The 19,005-nt window shown below is 26.5% G+C and overlaps 1 protein-coding gene across 2 annotated transcripts in view; it reads right to left on the minus strand.

Annotated features, from left to right (window-relative positions):
* Positions 1–2,500: 2,500 nt before the first annotated feature.
* The window catches only part of LOC129618521 (potassium voltage-gated channel protein eag), a 70,298-nt gene continuing 53,793 nt past the window's right edge, over positions 2,501–19,005 (minus strand). The window contains exons 3-16 of one of the 2 annotated variants that reach the window (XM_055533318.1): positions 18,417–18,548; positions 18,094–18,111; positions 15,739–15,851; positions 15,530–15,673; positions 15,369–15,465; positions 14,063–14,409; positions 13,446–13,604; positions 12,713–12,785; positions 9,499–9,698; positions 9,008–9,260; positions 8,476–8,882; positions 5,466–5,579; positions 4,695–4,988; positions 2,501–4,586 (exon numbers count right to left, since the gene is read on the minus strand). In XM_055533318.1, the coding sequence (XP_055389293.1) occupies positions 3,603–4,586; positions 4,695–4,988; positions 5,466–5,579; positions 8,476–8,882; positions 9,008–9,260; positions 9,499–9,698; positions 12,713–12,785; positions 13,446–13,604; positions 14,063–14,409; positions 15,369–15,465; positions 15,530–15,673; positions 15,739–15,851; positions 18,094–18,111; positions 18,417–18,548 (3,335 nt within the window). In that variant the 3' untranslated portion in view covers positions 2,501–3,602. The remainder of the gene's footprint in view (positions 4,587–4,694; positions 4,989–5,465; positions 5,580–8,475; positions 8,883–9,007; positions 9,261–9,498; positions 9,699–12,712; positions 12,786–13,445; positions 13,605–14,062; positions 14,410–15,368; positions 15,466–15,529; positions 15,674–15,738; positions 15,852–18,093; positions 18,112–18,416; positions 18,549–19,005) is intronic. The other variant, XM_055533327.1, reaches the window with a different exon arrangement.

Raw genomic sequence — 19,005 nt, forward strand, 5'->3', positions numbered from 1 at the left:
TTGAGTGAATTACACATATAGTACAAAAAACTATAACTACACATATAGAACTAAAAAACTAATTCAAAGGGCTCTTTATAGCTATTGAAAACCTAATGATATTTAATTTAATTCAATTAATAATCTTTTAATAAATCAAATATACAGAAAGCGTTTTAGATCTTAAAATTATTTTTATTTACAAGAGACATTAGAACTTTGGTTATTTAAGCATAATAAGGACATGGAGTTTTATATTTTTAATTTTTTTGTAGTTTAAATAACTTTTTATAATTCGGTTTATTATTTCCTTTTTTTTTCTTTTTAATATAAAATTTATCGATTAAATTCTAGTAGTAAAATAAATTATGCTGTTTACAATCGATTTTCCTATATACTTTTGTTATGATGAATTCGATTATATTAAAAGCAGTTCAATTCCTGTGATTTACAGTATTTTTATATAAATTGTTAATTTACAAATTTTTTTTTACAAATTTTATTTAAATTTACATGTTTTATCTAAATTATACTTTTTATTTATTTTCTAATAGAATATCACAAAATTTTTTTTATTTAGTAAAAATATTTCAATTGAATTGTTATTGTAAGTGTATTTTTGTGTATGTGGATGAGAAATTAATTATTCGTATTAGAACAGAAACTGTCTGTAAGTACACAAAAAAAAATAAATAAATAATGTAAATTATAAATATTAGATTAAAAAGTTAAATGAAAAGAAAAGTATAAAAGAAAAGTTTTTGTAATAAAATAAACATGTGTGCATGTACATAATGTAAAGGTGTATTTAAAATTAATAATGTTGTGCCAAACCAATGGTTTGTATACTTTTCCCTGCAATGAGTGAAAATATTGCTTCTAAAAGCAATCTACTACATTATTTAAATTGGTTTCATTGATATACTAAATTACGAGTATATATACAAAAAAATTATGGCATACATTTGGGATGACCAAAAAAAAAACACTGTCGAAAGAAACATTATCATAATGGTTTACTTAGAACATTAGTGCAATAGATTTAAGAAAAATATTTATATTTTCTGATGGCCAATATTTTTCGTTAGTGTTTTGCATTTTCAGAAATTTGAAAGAGTTTGCTGTTTCGGAAATGTAAGGTGTCGAAAATTTAAATTTTACAAAATTCAAGAGGCGATAACATGAGAGGTAGTGGAGGTGAAAAAATTTCTTCTAGCTTGAACTGTTTACTAGTATCTAAAACCTGTTAAAATTTCAATTTCTTACAACCTATCGTCTAGAAGAAAATCGGCATCAAAAATTTGAAAAAACGGATAACAAACTGTTAGTTGTTTCGACCACTTTGCTTTTTTAAAGGTCAACAAAGATGTGTCGTGGTAGGAAAAACTTAATACTACATTTCTGCGTTGGCACAACTTAAAAAGTGCTTGTGGTTTCGTTACAGTAAATAGTCAAAAAATTGCATTTTTTGGTTTTGAGAGGCTATAAGTTTTTTAGGGGGGGGGAGATAAATAAAAATTTTCTTCTACGTAAATAAGTTTCCAGTAAAATTCTATTTAAGATGATAGTTCACATAATGTCATAGATGAAAATTGTAGAAGAAATATAGGTAAACGGATTGTGATAAAAGAAATTGAGTTGGAGGCACGTAATTGAAATATTGTTGTTGATTGGATTGAATATCAAATACCACCAGTTCTTCACTTTTTTTACATTAACATTATATTTATATTACATTTTCAGCACCCATCTTATTTTTGATGCCAAGATTAGTGTTGTTTTCAAACGTACATAAGAGAATATTTCTTATTGTAACAGGGTAGTCAATATAACGTAATTCTTTGTTTATATTATCGGGATACTAATAAAATTGTGATTTTATCCTGTGGTCATACTACTTGCAGCTAAATTTTGAGATTAAATTTTTTAGTATTGCAAAGTTATACTAAGTCAAAATATCAAGTTGAACGAAATGTCGGCTTAGATATTCATACAACAATTTCATATTACAATTTCAGTTTATAATTAGTGAGTGTACAAAATAATTAATTTTTAATGTTCACTTAAGAAATTACAATTTATATAGATTTGACATGCAAAGTTTATGCGATACGTAACACAGAATTCCTCAAATATGAGAAAATATTTAACTTATTGAAAAAATAATTTTTTAGTGTTTTTAACTTTTAATGTAATTCAAATTTACATTAAAAAGATAACCATTACTGAGTAAATGTGTACATAATATGTGATTGATTTTAATAACGTGTACAAATTGATATAAAAAAAATTAAATTTGTTTTTTGAGTTTTCTATTTAGTTTTGTTTTTTGAGTTTCAAAATCAATAGTACACAAAAACATGGGAGTGATTTAATCGAAACTTGTCATCATAAGAATTTTTATATAATTTTGAAAATTGGAAATTTTTTACTTAAATAAATTTCATTTCTCATTTTCTTTTCTTTTGTATTTTTTAATAATATTTTAAACTTTCGTCAAAGAATTTTTCGAAGGAGTATTTTTGATATAAACTTTTAGGTTTTAGCATAATTTGATTTGCTAATAACTTGAACTCTTCGGTATAATGAAAATGGGTTCAAAATTGAAATATTAATTTTTTAAATCAAAAATAAAATAAAATTTAACAAAAAAAAATTTAAGTAACATAAAAAATAGCATATAATATGTATAATAAAATAATTGTATGTAGTCGAGTAAATAACAATGTAACAATAAAAAGAATTTTTTTGAAACTACAAATATAAATTTATTCGACGAATCAGTATCAGGCTTTTAGTAATGTTTATTAATTGGTTTGTTTCGTTTAATTCACTCATATGCGGTTTATGCAGATGCAATTATGTAAATTTACAAGAATATTTTATGCCTACATATTTTTTTTTTAATTTTAATACCATCATCTACAGACGGTTTTGTTTGAATGAATGTTACTTTAATTTGTTTTTTATTTTCTATTATTTTGTAATTAAATTTACTAGGTTAAGTGTTTACGTTTATTTTACTAAAAAATTATGAATTAAATTTTTTTAATCTATGTTTATTATATTTGTTTAAGGTTATGAAATATTTCGAATTTTTTTTTTTTAATTTTTGCAACAGTGTATGAAATATAATAAATATGTGTTAAAAAAAAAACGAGAAAATAACAGAAACTCCTTAAAAACTAAAAATTGCGCCATCTGTTTTGAGCATTTGATACTAAGAAATTGATCACAAAACAATTTTTATTAATAAAAAATTATTTTTTTATTATAAAAATATGGCAACAATGAAAACATTCAATTTAATTTGATCAGTGCAATTCTTAATTTCTCTTTTTGTTATAAGTTCTATATACAAATCCATATTTACATAGTTATATTGCTTGTCGTTGCTTTATTGTATTGGCTTTCTACGTACATATTTACAAATTTTCCAAAATTTTTTTTATTCTTTTCGTTTATTTACAATATTATTACATAAAAATTTTTGATTTTGCAATGTTGCCAGATTTTAGAAAATTTAAATTTTTTTTAATTCTTTTATATTTTTGAAATAAAAATCTATTTAACTATTGCTCAAAACTGCTATTATCCGATTGATGGCGCACTAAAATCCTTGGCTATAGAAATTCACGTTTTTGAGTACGACCCCCACTTGTACTTCCAAGACTACCAGGTGCTACACTGCCAGAACCACCACCACTACCAGTACCAGCTGTCCTATCACTTGAACCAACTTGTGATAAACCACTTGGTCCCGATTGTGATTGTAATTCACCTTCTAAAAGTCTTGTATGTTCACAAGGACTTGTTGCAGTCGATTGCATTTGTTTAGGTGGTGCTGGTGCTTTTCTGCTCTTTGAACGTCGTTTTTTGAGCATTAATGGGCCTAAACCGTTACCACTACTTGTTACTGGATTAAAATGACTTGAGCTACTACTACCTAATATTTGTTGTTGTTGATTCGATGAACTTAACGGTAGATTAGGTGAAGAAATCATGGCACCAGCTGACGTTGTACCAGCTGGTGGTGGCATTGTTGTACCAATTAAATTACCTAGACCTAATGCAGCGCCTAATGTTACGGATGACGATGATGATGATGTTGCTGAAACTGATATAACTGGATCTGTTGTTATACCAGTTGATGTTTGTACTGGTATCGTCGGTATTGAATCAATACCATCGCCGGGTGTAGTTTGACCGGACGAATCTTGTTGTTGTTGTACTCTTTTAATTAATTCACTCAATAAGTCTTCAATACGTCCAATTCGCTGTGACATACGTTGCATTTCTAAACGAACATCAACTTTTAAATCTAATACTGTTGCTATTAAATCTCGTTGTGCTAATGTTGATGGTTGTTCACGTAAACCAGTATCGTAGGTATCTGAAGTAGTTGCTCTAGAAGATGCCATTTCTATTTGCCTTTCACGCTCTCGTTCTAAGTTACGTTCTTTAGTAGCCTCTACTAAAGCTAATGCAGTGGTGCGAGGTTCAGTACGTGTTGGAGGTGATGATTCAATTTCACCGCCTTCGTCAATTGTATCTTGTCTAGCTAATGATGGTTGACCAGGAGATAGTTTTGGTGCCTTTGGGAATACCTTTAAAAATTTTTCTATTTTAAAAGATATTTCAAATAGATATGTATCGACGTGGCTCATTTAATTTGTAATTTTAAAAACAATACTAAATTTCATATAAATACTCACTTTATTTCCTTGTCCTCCGTTACTACTAGAAGCACTACTTTGCCGACCTTGTGCAGCACTTTCTCGTAAACTTTCTCGAGCGCTTAAACTTCTAGAAACTGCCACTTTTGCACTAGTATCACTAGCTGAATCAACGCTTGAGCTACCTAATAAACGACCCCATTTGCTGGCACGTGTACTTCGTGCTGAAGGCGGACCTGATGATGGTGACGGGGAAGGAGACGGTGAGGGAGCTGCCGCTGTTGTTGTTAATACACGGGAATCTTCAGTTAAAGTTAGTTTTGCTGGAAGCTTCTTGGGTATATCGTTTTATTAACAGAAATATATCGTAAGTGTGTGTTATGGAATTTAAAAAGTATTTCGATTAGTATGCGAATTTTATTGTTTGTTTTTTTATTTTGTAGTACACAATTTGATTTGAAACCATGAATTACAATTAACATAATTTGTTTTTATTCAGTTTAGTTTATTTACAAATAATATTTTGGATGACATCGGAAGCACCGAACGGAATTACATCACCACAATTATAGAACATCAATATAGTACACGAACATTGCATGAAATTAAAGTTTTGAAACATAGAAACGATTCGCATAAGTATTTTTCGAAAATCATCAACAGATAAGAATTTTGAAAGGAGTATAGAAAAAAAATAAAGTGTAAAAACATGCAAAATATGAAAAAAAGAACGAGAACAAAATAAAAAATAAAATGAATAATTAAAAATTTTATCTCTTTTCTGTTATAAATATTTGAAATAAATATTACAGCGGTAGATGTGTCATAAATATAAGTAGTGATTGTTTCAGCTTTTGTTTTTATTGCACTACTAAAATACAATTCTGGTTCAATTTCGCATATTTCACTGAATTCATACAATTCCTTGCGGCATGCAATACCAGAAAGAATATAAAGAAAACCAACATTTAACATCAATTCAATTAAAACAAAAGTAAAAAAAAATTTCAAATGAAAAAATAAAATTACGAAAAAAAAATTTTTTAAAAATTGAGCCAGGTACGCCATTTTACCAGTTTCTTGCCCATTTATTGTCGTATATAATATGTATTTAATTATGGATTTGAATTTAAATTTATATATTTAATAATGTATTTAATAACTTTCCTATTATATGTATCAAGTCATGTATATGTATATATTTCTATTAATATACGTGTACATACACGGGGTTTCGCATACAAAATCATACAAGTTTCTTATTATACATCCTTAACTAAAAATATTTAGTGTATATTATACATTTTTCATATGGCTTTTAAAGACATTTAACACGTTTTACTGGCAAAACTAACAAAGGCTGTGGCACAAATTGACTAACTTTTGGAATTTATTAGACGGGAACTTGACTTTTTTCGGGCCAATCTTACATTTTTGCGTATATAAAGAGAAATAATCAATCAAATTCTTTGAAATTTAACATTTAAATTCGGCGTTTTAAAAAATGGATCTGTAAATTTTTTGGCAAGATCAGGGGAAACCAAACTGGGGCCGCTTTTAAATTTTTTACCGTACCAACGAAATGATTGAAGGAATTTCTTGAAATTTGATATTTGAACTGTGGCTGTTACCGAAACTAACTGGTAAACGTTTCAGGGGATTCGGTAGGCGAAATTCAACAAAGCGAAATTTTACTAAGAGCCAAATTTACACTTTTCTAGGTACATTAACTAAAGGCTCGCTAATTTCGTTTATTAAGCAATTGAAAGGAAGTGTTCACAAAGCTTCAAAATCTTCTGTGACAATTTTATTAAGCTAGGCACATTGCGGACGGTTATAGACTGATCACATCAGATTTTCTAAATTAGCAATAGATAATTTAGAACTATTTTGAGAACTCTAAATTAGAACTATTCCAAGAAACTTTTAAAATGGCGTTTTCCGGAAAATCATAGAATGTAAAAAAATTACAAAAATAAATGATAAAAGAATAATGAAGTAAAATTTATAAAAAATTTATTCAAATTTCAAAATTTTTACAAAAATTCTTTAAAAAATATTGTAATAAAATTAAATTAAATTGGGTTTGGTGTAATAAAAATAATTATACTCCAATTTGAAGAGCCTTTTAAAATTGTGCATTGTTATTTTTGTGATTCCTGTTTTGTGTAAATGTCTGTGTAGTAAAAAACCTTTTATAGTAAAATTACTAGTTTATAGTTAATTTTTTTTTTTAATTTTCACTTCAATCAAAGTATGATGGAAGAACAATTCAAAGCTGTATACATATTTTTATTAAGAATCTTAAAAATTATTTAATTATATAAATAATATCCGTTAACAATAGATAATTTTGTATTACAATTGATAAAATTATAAGATTTGTCGACAATTACTGTCCAAGTGTAATTAATAAACGAGAAAAAATAGAGTTGACCTCTGTGATACCATTACGAATTTGTTATCCCATGTGCGAATAAATATGCCATAACTGACTATTGGACAGACTATGACAAACTACTATTGAAGTTGTATGACAACTACCAGAGGGAGCCAAGTAATTTTAACGACTTTTATGAGACACATTGGACCTGCTAATATATTCGTTTGTGTGAAACTTCAATACCGCAACTTTTATAGTTTCTGAGATATTTCCAAATAAATTTTGAAGTTGCATGGCAGCTACCCGAACCGGTAACACGATCATGTCCAATTTAAATAGGGTTCTGGCGCTTATTACAAAAAATCATTTGTGAAAATTTGGTGAACTTAGCTCAATTAGTTTTCGAGTTATCATTGGGACGGACGGACGGACAAAGTTAAATCATCTCAGAATTTGACGCTGATCAAAAACATACATTTGAGTTTATATCTAAGACCGTAATTTCTTAGCGTTACAAACGGTAAAGCAAATTTAGTATACCCTTCGAACATACGTTCGTACGGGTATAAACACGCGCGGTACTTTACAGCCTTTTTTCAATATTGAAATATTAAAAAATCATTTTAATTGCACTTTTTTTTTTGTTTTTGAAAGCATGCTTATTAAAATGAGAACTTTCATAACTGATTTCATTATGTTTACGCCTTTTGCTCATTACAATGACAATGCGGTAGATTTACAATAAGGTAGGTGTTGGATAGCATCACAATTTTGGGGGTCGAGTTTTCGGTGGAAACGCTCATAGTATGGAAACGTAAATACACTTTTTTTAGAGAGATTTGTCAGTCAGTCAGAGTCGGTCTGACTGACAAATCGTGTACTTTATTTTTAATTTTAATTGACTGACACAGACCGTGTGTACAAGCTACTCTTTTCTAAAAAATATAAAAGAGACTTGACTTATTCAGCAATTAGAATTGTATTATTGAATAAATTAAGTTGATGAAGATCTAAACGACAGAAATATTTTTGACTAAAATATTTTCTTAATTGTTTTATTTATTGGCCATTTTCTACAAAAAAATTATTTTAAGAACCCCTTACACGTGTTTTTTTGCATATTGTCAGATGTGACTCGTCTTTTAAACTATTTTTTATTTGCGTTCTTTGTTAATGCGTCCTTGAATGAATGACAGATGAAAGTGTGTTGTTTATTCACGCACATATAAATGCAAATATATATACGTGTGGATATCAAAAGCATATACATCAAAACATGCATTTTATATGTAAAAAAATTTTGAACAAAATCAAAAAATTTTATTTAAAAAATTGGTTTTTTTTTTTGTGTTTAATTTTATATACATATTAAAAATTAGAAAAGAAGCAACAACAGACAATTCTTACAGGAATAAAAAAGGCTGCTATAAATCTTACCTTTGTTTTGTCACCTTCTGAATCACCTTTTTCTAAATCACTTTGCGCACCTTCTTTTAAGGTACCGCCTATATGTTGTGGCGTTCGGCGGAATTTTGAAAAAATTTTTCTTACTAAATGATCTTGATTTTGCGGTAATTGTGGTTCATTTTTTCTACGTTCTGCTAATTCTTTTTCACGTTTTACATCAGCCACTTTGCGAAATATCATACGATGTCGTAAATTATAAGTAAGCACCAAATTTCGTGCAAAACTATTAGCAAATGCTGAATAGAAATCCAGAACTTCTAGTAGTTTATCACGTTTAATGGCATGCAAATCACAATATGTTAATGCACGTACATTAGCAGCGCTTTGACCAACAGCGGAATCTTTCCAAAATTGGTCTCCAAAGACATCACCTTTACCTATGATTGCAAATATGAAAATGAAAGCATTAAGTTTTTTTTTATTAAAATTGTTATAATGAAATTATATATTTAAAATAATCAAATTATGGAACATATACGTATAAGTATTCCGATATATATACCTAATATTGCTACAACTTCATCATCTTGTATTACTTCTAAACTTCCAGTAACAATAAAGCATAAACTGTCTATACTTTCACCAGTATGATATAATAAATCACCAGGTGCTGAATGTGACATCATGAAATGCATTGCTAATGCGCGTAAACAACCATCAGACGCTAAACGAAATGCGGGGTGTTCATTGAATACTTTACGATTTAAATGAACACAGATATCGGCCTTCATATCTTTTGGACAATAATTGAGTACCTAAAAAAAATCTTTAATTTATCTTATATAAAAACAAAAATGATTATTTAACATCAGGGACTTATTACAATTTTTACGAAATAATATACAGAATCTAAAAAAATTCTATGCAAAAAAATAACAAATATATAGTTAAAACCTATAGTTAAAATCTCGCCTTTAATAAGTAATTAAAAACTATTTGCAATCATTGATTGGGGAATAAAAATAGATGAAAAATATTTTAAAACGTTCAAACCTTTTCGGTGTCTAATCCCTTTGTCATTGCCCATGTTGATACTACATAATCCATTACACGTTCACTAAGTGCTTTTGGCACTTCGTGTAATTTCATAAATTCTCTTACATTATTCAACATATCATGATACTTTGCAGTGGCCGATGTCATCTGTTGTATAATTGTTGTTACATGACCAAATATTGTAGCATATAATAATGCTGCATGTATGTATATATATATAGTAAAATTATTTAATTTAATATTTATTAAAATTAATATAAATGTGTTTTTATTTTCTGTGTATGTAAAAAAAGTTATAAAATATTCTTATTTTTTTTATTTTTTTTTTTCAAAAAAATTTACATAAATCAGCATTTTTACTAGATACGTAAAACGGATCCAAGCTGCTCTCTTTTACTGCGAATATTATAAATGCTACAATGTGGTAACACTTAATTCAACATTTTATAACCTTAAAAATATTATTTGCATATTATATTTTTATTCAATAAAAATTTAAATTCAAATAATGGCTGAATTAGGTATTATCACTTATGTATTCATTATAGTAAGTTTGAATGAAATAAATGACTTTCAAATCATTTACAATTACAATTTCAGAAAATATAATGAGATAAAATTTTGTGTATAAAATTGTGTGTATTTGTTGTATGTATGTAAATGATTCAAAATTGTAACATATCTTACTGAGAGAATAGTGCGTATATTTTGAAATCTGATAAAATTTTTTAATACATTTTAGAGTCTAGGCAAAAAACTATTCAAAAAATTTGTTTTTTTAATTGTAGCTGCATATTTTTTCGAGTTAAGCTATAATATTATGAAAAAAAGACTTCAAATATGTGTTTTGACATTCTCAAAAAGAAATAAAATATTCAAATTTTCACTAAATCGTATTTCACTAGAAAACTGTGACTTTTTATTCGTGTCAATTTAGTTCTGAGGTTTTGGTTTTGATATCATTTGTTATAAAGAAAATACTTACTTACACACTTATAAATTGTAAAAATAAAACTATTTGAAGCATGAGAAATGTAATGTTGTTTTCTATGTGGTAGACAGTGTAGCGATTTTTGCAGTGTGAGAAAACGGAAGCAATAAATGAATAAAACTTGAGAAAAATATAATTTGAGTATACAGAGTATATAACCCATATACGTGGTACACCCAAAAGACTTGCGAATTCATATAACGTAATATAAAAGAAAGCTAAATGGAAAAATTATTCCCATTATATAACACTTATAATATATATTGTATTGTTAGCTCATAACATATTATGGATATAGTTTAATATTTCCTGTATTTAGGAAAAGCAAAAAATTCAGAGAAATTTCAGCAAAAGATTTTATTCCAGTTTTTCTTTGGAAAACCATTGATTCATAAATAAACGATGTTTGAACTCTATGAGTTTGCTGTTTAAGTTTAAAATGCTCTTTATTTAATATTTCATTTCATAACAATTGCTGCAAACATAAACTTCATCTTTATTTATCATCATTTATTTTATGACGTACGACATAAATAGTAAAATAGTGTAAGTACATGTTCAATGTAATGTTCGTTTAAGGAAATTTAATTATAGTTTATTTTAGTATCTACAACATTGTTAAGTAGGACATAAGATAGAAGAAGATCATAATTAATAGTAAAATTTGGCGTCAATATATACGTATTTTATAAATAATTCTGTAGAGTATTAAAAAACCTAAAATTATATTCACACAAAAGAATATGAACGCTTCACTTTGAAATGTGTATCAAATCAAATATTTTAAATATTATGTATGTGGGGATCTATGACTACCCTAACTATATCCCGCACTAAATTATAGATTTATGAACTCGTTTTTTCTCATCACAAAAAATAGTTAATAATTTTGAGTAAAAATACAGCAACATGTGTTTTTCAAGTAAATTTAAATCCATCACTTGATTTTCTGTATTTTATCGGTTCAGTTGAATATAGTAATTAAATCTTGCTTAATTTTTGAATTCAAATAAAGGAATAATTCTATGAAATATTATTGAATAAGAGTTTTATTCCCATAATTGCGAGTTCAACCAAAGAAAAAAAAAAGTTTAATTTTAAGCTGAACCTGTTTAAACTTGCTATTTACTTAGTTTAGTGAACCTTAGTTAGTGAAAGTGTAAATTTGGCTCTTAGTAGAATTTCGCTTTGTGTTAAGCTGAATTCCCTGAAAAGTTCACCTGTTATTTTCGGTAACTCCCAGAACTCAAATATTCAAGAAAATCCAACAATTTGTCCCGTAGATATGGTAAAAAATGTAAAATCGACAAACAGTTCGATTTCCGAGAACTGATCTTTTCGAAAAATTTGCAGATTTATTTTTTTAACACGCCGAATTTAACATTTAAATTTCAAGGAAATTGCTTAATTATTTCTCTTTATATGCGACCGACGATAAACCGATAGACCGACATATCTCTAAAAATAGTTTATTTACGCTTCCCTACTATGGACAAGTGCGTTCACCGAAATCTCGACATCCGAAATTCGGTGCTATCACAATATAACTTCACTTATCGTATCGCGTATGCTATATGGTCTGATTATTTTTTTAAATGGAGTTTACTTGCAAGAATTGGATTAACACGTTGTCAAGTTAAAATAAGTAAAATTAAAGAACGTTTATATGCGGAATATGAGTTCCTTCATTTATGTAATAAGTGAATCATATTGATTTTAATTGTATATGTTTTTGGATAAAAATGTTTTAGCATTTATTATAAATTTTTAGTATTTAATTTTGCAATATTCTATGTTAAATGAAATTGTAAATGATATTTCTTAGGAAACAAGAACTTACTTTGAAACAATATTAAAATTGGTTACTAATAAAGTATTAGCTTTGATGTGTACAATATTAAATGCACATAATATGCATGATTGTTTTAATAAACACATTTTCTTTATAAATTTTTGTAACCAATTTTTTAAGTTTCACATTTTAATTTATAATTAAATATGTTTCTAGATTAAAAATGAAGTTTATTAAAATTATATATGTTTTTAAACATATTTAAGTAATTTAGTAGCACTTATTATATTCTAGCAGTTTCTAATTAAAAATTTTATTTATTTCGTAAGTGAATTATGCTTTGTATATTTTTTCATATTAATTTTAGAGAGCATTTTTTGATGATAACTAATAAATGACGTGGCAACGGAACGTGTCAAACACAGCACCTGCAATAATCATCATGCAGATGGTGAACACCTTCTCGTTGTCCGTCTCAGCAGCAACGTTTCCGAATCCAACCTAAAATAAATAATAAAAAGAAAATACAGAAAAAAGAGAGAAAGAAAGAACAAAGCGAAGACAAAAATTTTATATAGTTCAAATATGTATTATTATTTTATGTGCCTACACAAAATAATGTCCCATAGAGTAAAATATAATATACTAGACTAATTTCATATAAAACATGACAGAAAATTCTTTATTCAAAACCTTCTTCAAGTTTTTGAATACTTATGTAATTACATGTAATACTTATATGTAATTTTATGTAAAAAACGACAAAACATCATTTACAAAAAAACTGGTATTCAAAAAATTGAAAAAAATACATGAGAAATATAAACACGTATATATGTATATTAACGTATATTAATTATACGTGTTAAATTAACGTATTATAAATACACGTATGTATAACGTATTCTAACCATGTCATTAATATAATATAATTATATAATTAATATAAATATATGTTTTTAATATAATATATATATATTAATAGTATATTAAAGACATGTACTATAAAGAATTTAATAACATATATTTATATTATTATTTACTCTAAAGTTATATGCTAATATATACTATACAATTAGTAAATTAATTTACGTTTTAAAATCCTTTCTATATACTTTGGTTACAATTAAATTTTGTTAATTTAAAAGAATACCAACTTACTGAAGTCATGCAAGTCATTGTAAAATACAATGCTGTGACATACATAGTCTTTCTGGACGGACCATTAACTAATTCTGGTATACCAGTTTCGTTTGACCAAATATAGGAATAGGGATTTTGTGTAACGTTTGCTAATTTCCACAACCAACTATATTGAACCTTTAAAAGAATATATTTTAGTTAAATATAAACATATATAATTCTATTTATTACACTGTATACATTATATATATTTACACTGTAAAAAATTGGAAACTGATTTTGCATAATTACAAAAAAATGTTTTCAAGTAAAAATTTTTTATTAAAAATCAAACAACACAAAATATAAAGATTTTGTATTTACATATGTGTTGTATTTTCGTCAAAGAATTTGTCAGTTTTTCAAAAAATTTGTAATATTTTAAAATAAGATAAAGTTCATTGTAAATATTAAATTATCAAAATTTTTCCTTGATTATTTATTTATACATTTATTTTCTCAATTTATTTAGAAAAAACCTGAATGTCAGCAAGTCCTTTCATATTTAATAATTTTTTAAAAAGTTTTCGCAGAAATCGTAAATTTATTTTTTGCAGTGTAAATAAAAATAAATCTGAAATTTTTTTTGGGCTTACTCCATTATCAGCATCACTCCTACCAATCGAGTACCATATACATGCTAACCAATGTGCTACTAACATATAAAAACATAAAAGTAATATCAGCATAGCAGCACCATATTCTAGATAACGATCTAATTTTCTCACAACCCGCCCCAAACGTAATAATCTTACTACTTTAAGTGCACTAAATAATGAACCTATACCATCTTCATCATGGTCAAAGGCATTAAATACGTCATAAGGCAAACAACTTAATAGATCAATAATAAACCATGATTTTAAATAGTTCATTCGTATCACTTTTGGATCACTAACAACTTCACCGCCAGGGCCAACGAATGTTGTATGAAAATTTAAAACTGAAAATAAAAATAAAAAAAAATAGTTAAATATTACTTGTCTTAAATTGTGTATGTAGTTTCATTTGCGATACAAATAATAAATAAACTTTGCTTGATTATTACAAAAACCATGCGTTTGTAAAAACAGGAGTATTATACTATGTATTCTATTTACAATCCTTTTGTGACACAATTAAGAATTGCATTAAAAAAAGATTTTTGAATGACGCTTTTGATTTTTAACAGAATACTAATAATATATGGAAATTGGACTTTTTTTTTAAGTAAAAATTAAGCTGCCTAATATATCAGGTTTCGGAAATTTTGAAAAGTAATATTTGATACTACCATTTAAAAGTGTCAATTTATCAAGAAGCTTCCATAACACAATATTGAATAATAAATTATTATGTTTGCAAAAAGCAAAAATTTTTGTCAACAAAATTGTAATCATGCAGATACACAAATCAAACAAGGACTGCCTGCCGAAAATGGACGAAGTTAACGCGAACCTTGAAAGGGTTAAACCGGAGAGCTAGGCTGACATTGAAGTACGTCTTCCGAGGCTCCGGAAAAATGCTGAATGACAACAAGCGATTCAAGACGATTCAAGGGTTGCGCAAGAATTAGATAAGAACTCTGACTAGGATCTCATCGGTGACACAGACTGAAGGCTCAGAAAGTGAAAATATTTGCAAACTTTGTGGGGGAGTCAAGGGGCTTCGGCACATCAAGGGAGTTACGAACTCAAGGTGGAAGAGTTGCGGTCTTCTGAGCTTTACAAAGTGCTTGAGCTCATCAGGAGTGTAGATTTATACAACAGATCCTTACACACTGTTCCTATACATTGCTACCCCGTTTATACAAATATATTAAAACAAATTAAATTTAATTTCATTAAAATAATCGTTTATCACGAATCAAAAACATTGACAATTTTAAACTTAAAAACCCATAAATTAAATTCTTAATCTTACCGATATCTATGAAGAAAATAACATCTACTATTGAATCAACTACCAACAATGAAACATCTTCTGAGGTTTTATTTTTAAAGGCTACATTATATGGCACCTAATCATATGAAATTAGAATATTAATATTATTAAATAAAAAAAAAACTAAATTAATTTTTCACCATTATAGCTGTATAAAAGGTTAAACACAATATCACCCAATCCCATATTGCTTTAAATGCACAATAATGTAATAATATATGTGGTGGTGTCTTTGGCGCTTCTTGACGATATTGTGGCATAATATCTGCGCTGAGTGACATCATCTAAAAATTTTAATTATTTGTTTTTATAAAATATTTATATTTTATAAGAATAATTTATAACGTACATGCCCTAAATTGGATTGTTTTGTTGGATCTTTCAATGTTGGTAAATGTGCGCTGAATTGACGACTTCTTGTTACTGATCTCGCTAATTTTGCAAACTTTGATAAACCTAAAACTAAAATTGTAAATATCACGATTGTAACGATAAACAGCACATACAATAAGCAAGAAATAAAAAAAAATTAAAAAGAAAATGTGAAAGAAAAAGAAAACACTCTAAAAAAATTAAAGGAAAATCACAGAAATTTCATTTAAGAGTTGTTTTGCAGTTTCTCTGTGAGTTATGCGTTTCTAATTCAGTATGTAGAATATAATTTGACATTAATGCATCGCTAACAGTAAAAGATATTTGACATACATAAGTATTTGAGAGAGAAAATTAATTTTTGTGAATTAATTACTTTTTGTCTGTAATATTTGGAATATATTTTTTTTTGAAATTGTAAATTTATTTTGGTTCATTCAGTTTCATTTGAATTTGATGAAAATAGAATACAAAAATAACAATAAAAATCAAAAAATGTTATGTTCAGAATTTGATTACTGTTAACTGTAAACTGTTTTGTTGTTCAAAATTTTATTGAAGTTTTTTTTTGTTGCGATTATTTTGTGAAGGAGAGAATTAAAGTATATCTCATAATGTTGGTGAGTTTGAAGTGTTCGAATCACATGCATGATATATCATACACAAAAAATTTCTTAAAAATTTTAATAAGTTTTCCAAGCAAATCTTTTCTGAACGAACACTTTAATATTTCATCAAAATATACATATTTCAAAATTTTAAAATAATTTTTAGTAAAGACTCTAAAAATTTGAAATGATTCTTATTGAAAATCAATTTTTCATTTTCCTTATTTCAATGGCTAAAGATTTGCTTTACATGCAATAGAGTTCGTAAATGTGGTACAGGTATGACTAGGAAAGTAAATAGCTTAGTAAATATGTTAGATCCATCGTTATTCTAAATGACTCTGAAAAAATTTTGAGATAATAGTTTTTGTATATAACATAGATATTCATGTACATAAATAAATATAAATATATATAAGGTTAATTAAATGTTATAAAATTGTTTTAAATGAGATGAGAAATAGTAGCACATAAATTTGTCATGTATAAAGGTTATACCTAAGAATTACATTCTGAGCTTTTTAGGCAAATTCCATTCCTAATATGGAATGAATATTTTTATAAAGTTTCTGTAATTAAAAACTTTTTTTTTAAAAATTTTTTTTACTACGACTCTGGCTTAGCTGATATTCTTACACCTATGTAAATATATTTGTCGTAATAATTATTCTAATAAATCAATTTCACACCAAAAGTAAATTTGCAAGAAATAGCGATAATTGACTCTTTGATTACAGAATTACTCGTTTAAGTAAATAGGCGCTCTAGCCTATTCTTATGAAAATTGTGGAATATTATTCAAACAAGGTGTTAGTTAAATTAAATTTTATAGAAAATTAAATAAAAATTTCAACTTGTGCGTTCTGAAAATTTTGAAAATACATTTAAGAACGAATCATTAATTAAATACAAATGGAGATCAAATTGCCAAATTTAATAATTTGGAATTTTATTTGAAGTTTTTAAAACTGTTACCAATAATTGAAAATGCGTAACATATAAATAAAATTGATTTGAAATGAAAAAAATTGAAGCCCTAGTTTTTCGAGAAGTAAGATTTCTTAGAAAAGTATTAAATATTCCTAAATGAGTGATATAAACTTCATAAACCATGACAAAACATAGTATTTTATTATTTTGAAACCTAACTATATTGACTCCTAACTACTATATTGTATTTAAAAGAGAAAAGAAACCATAAGTAGTCAATATTAAGGTGTTTCCTGTTTAAAAATATATACGAGAAGCTTGGTTCGCTATAGTTATGGAAATTATTTCAATTATGTGCTGCTATCTTTAAAAAAATTTAATTTGACTACAAATTTTGATAGATGTATTGAAAATATTTTGTGTTAAATGTTCTGTACAATTTACTAAATGTTCCATAAATGAAATAGAAAAGGTAAAATCGAAAGTGCGGAAATATTTACTTTTTTTAACTTGAGAAAAAAAAAGGAATATGATGAAAGGAATTTTACTGTGTTGAAAAAATCACTACAATACGCAATTCAAATATAGCAACTTTACAATGAAAAATTTGTTAAAGTGTTAAATTTATACATAAAAATTAATAAGATTTTTTAAAGTGTAGAAAATTCCCATTTCAAAGGGGTTTTTAAGTAATTTAAATCTGGCTAATACAGATCTTTTATTTTTTTTCTATATAAAAATTTCAAAGGTGTGTTCCAAAATTTTGTTCATAATTATTTTTCCAATTTGTGTACCTCCTCCTTCGACTGTGTCTTGTAAATTAATTAAAAAAATAAAATAATTAAAAAATATAAATAAGAAATTGCCAATAAAAAAATTTTTTTTTGTTACAAACATGCCAATAATGTGTTTTTTTTTTTAAATAAGAGTGTATGTGTGTGTGTGCTAAATGCATATGAAATTGACAAATAAATCAAAATAGACATCCATATTTAAAGATATTAAATTTAAATATTGAATTTTTGTTGGTGACAATGACATATAGATATATAAAATGTAATTATAGTAGGTACGAATATTAGTGTATAAGAAATGTTTTTTTTTTGAAAATATTTACCTCCTTTCGTATCTTCGCTGTCTATTGGCTGTTTTAATGCGGTTATATCTCGAAAAGTTAATAAAAATAAAACAACTAAATCTCTTTCGTTTCTTATTGGAGCTATTTGTAATAGGAGCCATAGTGGAGTCTCTGTGAAATTAAAAATCAATAAATAAAATATTTGATTTACTTTAAAATATGTATATATAAAATTGCATAAATATAGGGGAGTGAACGTTTTACAATTTTGTTAATAGAATTAAAACAAATTTTCAAGGATTCTTATAGGAAAACATTTTCATAAAATGAATTAGATCAGGGGTTGGCAACCTTATTCGGACGGTGGACTATTTTCAAAATAACATTTTTATGTGAGCCGCACATAAAATTGAGAATGTATGAATTTTTGGTTCTTGAATATTGTTTAATAATTTGATATTACAGTAGGAAATTTGCGAATTAATATTATGGCACACTTTAGAATTGATCATTTCTAAAATAGGTTTCCCGCTACCCGTCTAAGCTTGTTAATTTTAAAATAACAAAGTTAAAATTTTGTATTCCAAATATTTGCAATTAATTATTTTTCACAAGACGTAATTCTTTC

Source organism: Condylostylus longicornis, unplaced genomic scaffold (genome assembly GCF_029603195.1).
Source record: "Condylostylus longicornis isolate FDR11 unplaced genomic scaffold, ASM2960319v2 ptg000001l, whole genome shotgun sequence".
Taxonomy (NCBI): domain Eukaryota; kingdom Metazoa; phylum Arthropoda; class Insecta; order Diptera; family Dolichopodidae; genus Condylostylus; species Condylostylus longicornis.